Source organism: Benincasa hispida, chromosome 2 (genome assembly GCF_009727055.1).
Source record: "Benincasa hispida cultivar B227 chromosome 2, ASM972705v1, whole genome shotgun sequence".
Lineage (NCBI taxonomy): Eukaryota > Viridiplantae > Streptophyta > Magnoliopsida > Cucurbitales > Cucurbitaceae > Benincasa > Benincasa hispida.
In genome coordinates, this window is record NC_052350.1 from 24115583 (window position 1) to 24126659 (window position 11077).

The 11077-nt window shown below is 34.2% G+C and overlaps 1 protein-coding gene across 1 annotated transcript; it reads left to right on the plus strand.

Annotated features, from left to right (window-relative positions):
* Positions 1-331: 331 nt before the first annotated feature.
* On the plus strand, positions 332-2352 carry LOC120071832 (DELLA protein GAI-like). The gene has a single exon (XM_039024225.1). The coding sequence runs from the start codon at positions 573-575 to the stop codon at positions 2172-2174; it is 1602 nt and encodes a 533-aa protein (XP_038880153.1). The 5' UTR covers positions 332-572; the 3' UTR covers positions 2175-2352.
* The last annotated feature ends 8725 nt before the right edge of the window (positions 2353-11077 follow it).

An 11077-nucleotide genomic window follows, 5' to 3' on the forward strand; every position in this document is an offset into this window, starting at 1 on the left:
TCTTGCTCTCTCTTCGTTTCCTCACTCATAAAACCACTCCTCTCTCATCTCTTGCTCACCGAAATTGTCGCATCGTGTGGACTCGTTGTGCTAGAGAGGAAGAAGACAACATGCAAAGAAAGATTTCTCGCACCGGAGAAAAAAGGGAAAAACAAAAAAAGTAATACCATAACTTCGTGTGATCATGACATCAACAAAAAAAAATCATTTGACATCTTTTTTAAAAAATGGATCATTTGCCATTTTTAACCTTTAAAAGTGATCTTTCCAGTAATTAATCCCAAGATAAACCCGAGTTTGATGGCGGGTTAAGTTGTTATTTCCCAATTTTCCAATGGGGGTTCTTAAATTCTCAGATACACCGCCTCTCTCTCTTTCTCTTTCTCCAAAATCACTTTTGGTCCTTTCTCTTTCAGCCATTGCTTTTCAGCCTCTCCCTCACTCTCACACAGACCTCCATGGTTCTTCTATGGCCATGGTCGTCAACTTAACATCTCCCTAATTCCTCCTCCTCCAACAACCCGCCTCCCTTTCAAACTCCATCTCTGCCTCTCTGTAAATTATTCAATTTAATGGGCCCTTTCGACTCTGCCGCCTCTTCCGGCGCCAGCAGCAGCAGTAGCAGCGGCAGCTCCTCTTCCATCGTCACCAAACCCCAAGACATCGATGGCCACCTCGCCGGCGCTGGCTACAAGGTCCGCTCCTCCGACCTCCACCACGTCGCTCAACGCCTCGAGCGCCTGGAATCCGCCATGGTTAACTCTTCCTCCGAGATCTCTCAACTTGCCTCCGATGCCGTCCATTACAACCCTTCCGACATCGCCTCTTGGGTTGATTCAATTCTCTCCGAGTTGAACCCAACGGCTTCTTTACCCTCCGATCTACCCGATTTCCCCGATCTCTTTTCTGTTTCTAATCAGACGGCTGGAAATGTCTCATGGACAGATCCACGTGTTGCTGCGCAACACCAGAACCTTGCCCAGCATCAGCTAACCGTCGTGACCGCCATGGAGGAAGATTCCGGTATAAAACTCGTCCACATGCTGGTCACGTGTGCCGATTCAATCCACCGTGGCGATTTCCCATTGGCGGGTTCTCTGATTGTCGAAATGCAAAGTTTGCTCTCTGGCATCAACACCGAATGCGGCATCGGGAAAGTCGCAGGTTACTTTATTGACGCGCTGACCCGGCGCGTGTTCACACCGCATGATACCACCACTGCCACCACCGGCTATGAAGACGTGCTTCTTTATCACCATTATTACGAAGCTTGCCCTTACCTTAAATTCGCCCATTTTACCGCTAACCAAGCCATTTTGGAAGCCTTCGACGGTCACGATTGCGTCCACGTCATCGATTTCAATCTAATGCACGGTCTTCAATGGCCGGCATTAATCCAAGCCCTCGCTCTCCGTCCCGGCGGCCCTCCTCTTCTCCGTTTAACCGGCATTGGCCCACCCTCTCCCGATGGCCGTGACTCGCTCCGAGAAATTGGATTACGACTCGCTGAGTTGGCCCGGTCGGTGAACGTCCGGTTCGCTTTTCGCGGCGTGGCGGCGGCGAGGCTGGAAGATGTGAAACCGTGGATGCTTCAGGTGAGTCCGAAGGAGACGGTGGCTGTAAACTCGATTATGCAGCTCCACCGATTACTGGGAAACAACCCGTCTTCCTCCGCCATGGAAATGGTTCTCGGGTGGATCCGGAGTTTGAACCCGAAAATCATGACGGTGGTTGAACAAGAAGCGGACCATAACCAGACCGGATTCTTGGAGCGGTTCACGGAGGCACTGTTTTACTATTCCACCATGTTTGATTCGCTTGAAGCTTGCTGTAGGATGCCGGAGAAGGCTTTGGCAGAGATGTATCTACAGAGGGAAATTTGCAATGTGGTGAGCTGTGAAGGATCGGCTCGAGTCGAGCGCCACGAGCCACTCGTGAAGTGGAGATCTCGGCTCCGCCAAGCCGGTTTTAGAGCCCTCCATTTAGGATCCAACGCTTTCAAGCAAGCCAGTATGCTTCTAACGCTCTTCTCCGCCGAAGGATTCTCCATCGAGGAGAACGAAGGGTGTTTAACCCTGGGCTGGCATAGCCGCCCTCTTATCGCGGCTTCGGCTTGGCAAGCCGCGCCGCCACCAGATTCAAATGCAAATCATCCCTTTGGAGGAATAGTATGAAAATTACAATAATAATAATTATCACAAATAAGTACCATGTAAAATTCTTTTTTTATTATAAATTTTTTTCTTTTTTATTTTCATCGAACCCCAAAAGAAAAAAAAAAATGCTATTTCCATCCATCACATTGCATTAAATTTTAATATAAAGAGTCAATGATATCGACCTTCGATCTAATCTTCTCTTCTTAAGAGTGGTTTAGCTTTACCAATCACAAAATTAAAAATATTAATCCCAATTACTAATTTTGTTTATCCTATATTATCCCTCCTCCCATTTCCCAAATTCTTTTATCTCTATTTTTTTAATCGAAGGTTTGTATAATAAAAATGAAAGCATTCTTTCAGTAAATTTGTTTGTCCTTGTAGATCTACACTGATGAAATATTTAATAATGAATAATCGATCTAAAGTGATATGTTAAGGGTAGTGTTAGAGGTTAGAAGCAGTGAGAGAAGCGTACCTCAATCAGTGTATTATTTATATGTTCCTTTAATAGGGACAAGTTGGATGTTGTCCGTACGTTTCATTGTTTATAAACTTACCTACATTTCACCCACTTCATTTATTATCATAGTTTAAATTTCATATTCGTAATACATAAAACTTGTAAGGAGGGACTAAATAGAAAACAAAGAAAAAGGGGGAATATACTATTGGATGAGAATGGAATTATAAAAAAAGTATATATATATATATTTCAAAAGTGGAAATGACGTAAGAATAGAAATAAAGAAAAAGGAGATGACGGGGGTGGGGGGAAGAGGAAAAAAAGAAGAATTGAGGGAAGGACTAAAAAGCAAAAAGAAAAGAAAAGAGTAGTGGGAGTGGGGTTGTGTTGGGGAAAGAAGACCCAGGAAGGGTTGATTGGAAAAGGGTGGCATGTGGGATTGCCCGACAGTAAAGGAAAAACGGACTCAGCAACAACGCCAAAACGGGACCCCTTCCCGTGTAATTATGAGGACTGCCTGAATCAGAAGAAAAATTTTGAGATCAAAATGGCCGTTTACAGATTAATAGCTAGCCACATGCAGTTCTACTGAAAAAAATCAAAAATCAAAAATGAATGTGACTCTTCCTTGAATTACATTAAAAGTCCATCAAAATNATATATTTTATTTCTAGGTTCCAGATTTATTTGGTTCTTAAATTTTGAGATTGGTTTTAACGTAGTCCATAGATTTCAAAATGTTGAAATTTTACTTGAGATTTGAAATTTGAGCTTTGTTTCAATTTGATCATTGATTTCAAGATTTACACTTTATTTTAAATTTGCACTATATACTCACATGTCATGATCTTTAGTAACGTTTAAAACAAAACTCAAATTTCAAGAATAAAATTGTAACATTTGAAACTACTCAAAATTTGAAGACTAGATGTGTATTGCTTTGAAATCTACAGACCAAATAGAAAATAAACTCAAAATCTAAGGACAAAAAATGTATTTTTACAAGAAAAGAAAAGAAAAAAAGGCTCATGATCTCTTACCATTGTAATCTCTCTTTTATATGTAATAGTATAAAGTTGTTAATTACATTGTTTCGTCAATATGAGCGTAGCTGGATTGCAATTGCAATTTGAGGCAGACAATAAATTTGCGGCAAACTAAGACATAATGTTATTGTGTGTTACCACCACTACGAAAAAAGGTGATGCTTAGGTCCCTGAAAAGAAATTTGGATAAACAACTTTGAAGGGTGAAATCTTAGAAACATGTTTTGACGTAAGAAACCCCCAAAACAAGTTTAATATCAACCCAAAGAAAGTAAAAATTGGATTAGATTGACGACTAAATATCTCAAAGCGAAGAAGACTATCCTTGTTCAAGATCTAAATCACTTCACAAGCAAGATCGATCAAGTCAAACTTGAATGATTCTAAAGATGCAACCTATACTACATAGAATCTCGAAGGCTCTTTATACTACATTTCCAAGTCTAGTTTACCTTTAACTACAACCAAGTTGGCTTTATATAACTTAAATTCAACTACTAAAACGTCTTAAAAGTGGGTAATATTCCATACATCAATATCATAAAAAAAATATACCAACAAAAATAACCTAAAATCATGAAAAAGAATAAAAAAAATCGAAAGTTTACATAATAAATAACATAAAACCAAGATTAAAGTCTTGTTCAGCTATAAAAATGAGAGCTTCATACAAATTGCCCACTTTTGAGGGTTCAAATGAAAAAATACCCACTTTTAGACAACAAAGTTTTTTGACCTTCTATTTGTATCATCACAAGATGAAATTATCGTAACAACCCTCCAAAGCACGCATGGTGACCCTCAACACTCATTCTTGCTGCTCACTCTCACTCATCTCAATACTCATTCTCTCCATATTGTTCTCAATGACTCGACACTTGCTATTACTCTTGCTCTCATTATTCGTTCTTGATTCTCGCTTTATTATAGAGAGAGTTAAATATGAGAAAACAAGAAAGAAAGAAATAAAAACATTACATATTTGTTCAAATTTAAAATATATTAAGCAAGAATCGAGAACGTATAACTAAAAGTAGGCTTTTTTCACATGGACCCCCGAGAATGAGTCATTCGCAGAAAAATCCCTTTAATAATAGTAATTCGTACTATCGATTTCGAAGTCAAAAGTTCGATTTCCCCACCCCACACTTTAATTGCAATATATTTCCAAAAAAAAAAAAAAAAAGACATTGTTTCAGTCACTTTCACTAATTCTTTGTTAGAAAGTGACAGAAAAGAATATGGTTATAAAAATACTTTTAATTCCTCAGTCTTTATAGTAACAATTTAATACTTAAAACTTTCATTTAGAACGATTTAGTTTATATATAGTTTCAATTTATTACAATTTAGTTTTTGAATTTTAGTGAGTAACAATTGAGTCATTATACATTGAATATTGTAACAGTGTTGTGCCTATAGTGAAAAATCTTATCATAATCTAGTGTCAATTTTAGTTGCATCATATCTCAGTCTTTATAGTTTACAAACAAAGTTGGTCTATGATCAGTTTTGTCGATCTAATGTGTAGAAAATTCATTAAATTTTAATAATATTTGTCACGAACTAAATTACTATAAATTTTAAAGTAAAGCCATAAAGGCTATGTTGTTGCTCGTAAAAGTTCAAGGGTTAAATGTAGTTATCAACTAAAGTTAATGTACAAATTTGTTACTTTCATGAAAGTGTAGAGGCCACAAAGTAATTTAACAAAAGGTTATTAAATGAGTAATCACAATGTGTATGTTTAATCATTTGTTTAGAGTTGCCAAAACAAGACCCAAATAGAAAAGAGACATGAAAACACACATTTCAAAAAAATAAGTCATATCTCAACATTTGGACCGACTAGTCAAGATGATAAATATATATCAATCGGGAAATAACCGAGTTGGTCCACTACATCGGTGCGAGGATCTCTTATGAAGATAGGTCGAAAGACAAGACTAGGTCATGAAAAACGAGTCGAAAATCAAGTCCACACAAGACCTACAACCACAATAAATACAGATGAGAACGGTATATCAACAATTATGATTGAATATAAATTTGAAGTGTTTATCTAGAATACATCTAGGCGGTGAAAAACTAGAGGTAGATCGAGTAATTTGTGGAAGGGGTCACATGAGAGAGAGAGAGAGAGAGAGAGAGGGTTGTGTAAGTCTAAGCCACGTTCACAGCTAGGCTGTGCAAAACTGTGCCATCACCTCAGCTGGCCTGTCCATGGGCCTTCCCCCCTTCTTCCACTCACTGACTCAACTTGTGCTGTTGTGCATTACATTTTGGGCCCCTGCAAAGTGTTTGATCAAATGCCTAAAACAAGGCTGTTTTCTTTTTCTTTTTTGGTACCCAAAATTAACTCTTTTAACTTCAACTTCAACCTTCAACCAACCCCTCTTCTCTCCCTTTCATTGATTCTCTCAATCCTCACTCCTCCACCTTCCCACCCCCCTATTTCTTTTCTTGCATCGTGTAAGTCTTTGTGTCATTCTCTGCTACCATATCACTGCCACTCAATCTCATTGGTTTCTGTTTCATAAATAATAATTATTTGGGAAAATATCCATTTGTATTGTCAAGCGTATTAAAACTTGATCTTTTACTGTCACGTTCTGTTTGAAAAAAAAAAATTATGTGAAACTTAATGAAGACAAAATTTTCTACCATAACTGTATTTTTTTAAAATGGATATTTGAAGAAATCTACACACATTTGAGAACTAATGCACTGATTTTCAAAGATAAAGATATAAAGTAATTAATTATAAAAGTTTGAGAGTTCAATTAATTGAAAATATTGGTTGAACGGTATCAAAAAGAGGATATACGAAACTTTAGAGTTTAAATTGATATAATAATAATATAAATTATATAAAATGAGAAAGGGAAAGGGGGGATTTGATTGAATGGGTAAGGAAAGGAAACAAAACAAGGTTCCGTAAGTGAAGGAAATTAAGCCGATAAAAAGCGGGTCAAGCCGAAAGAAAACCGGACCCGGTAGAGCCGACGACGTGGCCTACCATTCCCTAATTTCACGTGATCCCGTTCTGCGTACTGACTAAGTCGGGAAATACCATGGCCCACACTCTCAAATATTTCCTGGGGACCACTTTTAACCTCTGCATCGACCGCCACATTCACCTCTCATTTATCTCCCACGTGTCGACAGCGATATTACCCTCTTTTCATTTTCCTTTTTTAAATAAATAAATAAATTTAAGTCCCTAAAATTATAAATACATTTTTTTAAAAAAATCTGGATGGGTCAATTTTCGGTGAGAGAGACCCGTCTTCTTAAGTCTCAAAAATTGAAAGGCCCATCATTAAGGACGGAATCCTCTGCGGACTACACTACGGAAAATAGCCTGTGGTCCTTCCTTTTGCAATCTTATCTTTCGCCTTTACATTTATTATAGCTAATATAATAATAATAATATGATGATGATTATTATTATTTTTTCTAATCAAAACAACCATGATTGAACTTTTCACCAGATCACACCTTTTGATATCATATTTTATTTGCCTCTAATCAATAATTAAGATTTTTTTAATTAACTTTAATCATTGTCTACTTTATTAAACAGTACATTTTAATTAATTCGCCACTTTCCTTTTTCCTTCTTCCCGAACTGTTTTCCGGCCTTTATTCTTAATTCTAAGTACCATATTAAAGCTTCTAATAATTACTGTTTTTTAAAAATATTTAATGTGATTTAAGAATGGGTTCAATTTAATTTTGAATGGAGTCAAGTTGTTAAGTTTTTCTTTCGTAATCATTGAACTAGGTTTAAATTAGCTCAACTAGGCAATCTAGCACATTAATTTATTTTAATTGAAAAGGCAATTGACTTGGTGATCTCTTACTATTTAGACTGTCATTTTTTAAAATTGGAATATTAAATAATTATTTCAATTGAATATAATTATATGGAAGTAGGTAAAAAAAAATGTATTGTAATACTCTACTACAGGGAATATTTTTAACATTTTTTTTTAAATAATCAAATTAATTTGAATCAAAATAAAGTTGGGGCAATTATCCAACTTTATTAATCAAAATAAATAATCAAAGATTTTGTAAGAGAAATTAAAAGCGAGAATGTTTTTCCTCTACCTATTTCTCTATTTCTCTAATTAATCAAACTATGATGCCAGAAGTAAAAAACCACAAATTTTTCAACCAAAGAAAAAAAAGAACAAAAGACACTTCCTTGTACATGCAAAATGTTATAGTCAATAAACGAAGATGTTTCTTCTCATAAAAATATGTTGGATAATATGATTTTAAATTTGCCTTCACCTATAAATTTGTAACTTTCTTATGTAATTTCGAAACAATTATGTAATTTTTCACCTTCATCAATATAATTACTCTTACCTTTGTTTCAAAAAAAAAAAAAAAAATGTCCATCAACTTAAACTTTAGAGTCATTTGTTATAGTGTAATTTACGTTCTCACACATTTCTATTAAACAATTTTCAAGATTTTTGGAGAAATTTCCTTTGAGTCGTCATTAGCTTTTAGACTTTTTCTAAGATCAATTTGTGGTATTTAGATCTTTCACTCTGTCTAAGATCAATTTGTGATTATTAGATCCTCCAAATTGTTCAAGATCAATTTGGACTCGTTGAATTTTCTTGATGGTCAAATTTATGTGGATTATAAATAGGTGGATATCTGTGGTGTGATTGGCAATCCATCCCAAAATTTCAAGACAAATGAGCAACGTGACTTGAGGGGAATGATATATAAGAAATGAATATACTAGCAAATTGATTACACTTCAACTAGATAAAATACACACATTATTTTCAATAATAATGTTTAAACTCAAAAGTAAGCCAGATAGTATGATAAAACTTATAAATTCAAATGAACAATAATTTATAAAAACCTCAAAAGCACTTGAAGAGATTTAAAAAGTAGTTGAGACACTTTTGATAAACATTATCTTGAAGATAATTATTCGCTTTATACGAGTTGGAAGCAAACTACAATGATCGTCGATACAACGACTAATTCTAGTAGAATTGCAACCTCAAGTTACTCAGATTTGACAGAACTCTTGGATAATTTTTTTCAACTCAACTCAAGATTTAAAAAAAAAAAGAAAAGTACTCTTCAAATTAGAATGAGATACAACAAATGAAGAAACAAGTTATTATTATAGGCTAACAACTTAGTAACTCTCCAAGTACAAAAATAAAATCAAATAAATACAAAATTGAAATATTTGTCAAATTTAACTCAATTGAGTTGTTACTTGACCAAAATTCAAACAACTCATTTAAATTGAAGAAACTACAAATTTAACTTCATATATGTTAAATTTGTACACGAAACATAATCTAATTTAATGGTTTCAATCCAATTTGAAATTTCTAACCATGAATTCAATTATACAATTAAATCTATTATTTTATGTTTCAATGTTCAAGAATGCTTTATTTTCTTTTTTCTAGAATGTTTCCCATGTTTTCATTACAATATAAATATAAAAAAAAGTGTGAGGTAAAATAGAAAGAGTTTCTTCATATAAGAGAGGTTGCTCTTCCTCTGTAAAAAAGAAAGTCTACAACTCCTATTTTATAAATGAAATTCTTGTATCATTGCATGTGGATTTTACTCTAATTTATTTAAAGGTTTTCCATGTAAAATCACTATGTGTTATTCTCTCATTTCTTCCACTTTATTATTATTCTTAATCTACTGTAGCTGCGACCACACTATATTGAGCCACAATCATGTTTTCAACATTTTCTATATGATTGTTGAATTTCTATATGTTTTCTATCATAAATATAGGATGTGGAGATTTGAACCTCATAACTTCAGTAGGAATATATACCCATTTTTGTGTTATGTACCTCGAATCCTATTTATAAATGTAAATTGTAAAGTAATACATAAAAGTACGTATGATGAAAATATATATTTACATGTAAAAAAAATTGACACATTTATTACTTAATGAGATTTTTTTTTTCAAATTCTAATAATTTATAATTAGTTTTGTATTCATGGATTAATGAAACATAATAGGATAAAAATAAGGTTAAATTAGAAGTAATTTAGCTCTTTGAGATTAGATGTGTTTATATTCATTTCTATTTAGTTTCTAAATTTTTTAAAAAATATATCTAATAAGTTCGAAATGACTCTTGAATTTCCATAAGTCTTTAGTCTTTCATTTTTATGTCCAATGAATCTATAAATCTTCAATTTTGTGTCTAATATGCCTTGTCCTTATTCATCTGAGTAAGTGCTCAAATCAACATCATTTCAATGACGGTGTTGGTCTGGGTATCTCACTCTGAGCCCTCCTCGTTCTTACGACCCACTCCGCTAATTCAAACGTGTTGCTGGAGATGGAATTGACCTGCAAGAGTACTCGTACTGATGTGGTGTCCAATCGAATATACTCTAATGCCAAAGTTAATACTAAGATGGAGTATTTAGATAGATTAAACACATAGAAAATTGCTTACCCCTAGAGGATGATAGTTATGGGGCTATTTATAAGATCCACCATTTGACTCTTATTTGGAAAATGTACAATGTTGACGATGTCAAAATAGGTGTGGCACCCGAGATTATAGAGTGCCAGTGGCGAGCTCAACTAAGTCATTTTTCCTTTGGTGAAACTCCATGAGATCAACTAGTTGACTCGAGAACCTAAGAATTTGATTTTTCCTTTTGAGACGTGCAGACCCCTATGTGGACTTCAAACCCTTTGCATTTCGGCAACGATCAACAAACATATTTACTATTTTTAAAAAAATTCGTGAAGGTTCCAACACAAAATTTAAAGCTTTGAATTTATTAAACATAAAATTTAATTTTAGATAAAAAAAAAGCCAAGAAAGTAAAAGTTCAAATGCTAAATACAAAAACTATAATTTAGAAAACATTTTTAAAATTTAAGAACCTTTGTTAATTTTAACTAAAAAAATGAAAACTTTAGAATCATAATTGAGGTCAAAATGGAAATTTTGGTATTCATCTCCGTCGTCTGTTGGGGAGTTAGAGAAGCCTGTTAAACTGTGGGTCAAAGCCATCAAAATTCGGCCTTGTAAGGAGGTCTTTTATTATATCAATAATTGTGTTATAAATAAAAAATATATATTTTAAAATTAATAATAAATTCGAGTTGGTTTGAATCATATTAGGTAAACCATAACCAATTCAACCCATAAAATTTTCATTTATTTGTACCTAACCCAATCTAAATGAGTTGATAACCTAACCCAAACTGTATAAGTTAGATTGAATTGATTAATTTTTTCGGATCATCGAATATTTTGAACACTCCTATTATCAACACCCATGAACAGAAGGGAAAAGTTTGTGGATCAATCAGTCCAAAACTTGGAAGAGCGGCAAATTTAAAAATAGGTATATTC

Excerpts from the sequence above, each read along its gene's own strand:
- LOC120071832 (XM_039024225.1), top strand. The coding sequence starts at position 573 with ATGGGCCCTTTCGACTCTGCCGCCTCTTCCGGCGCCAGCAGCAGCAGT.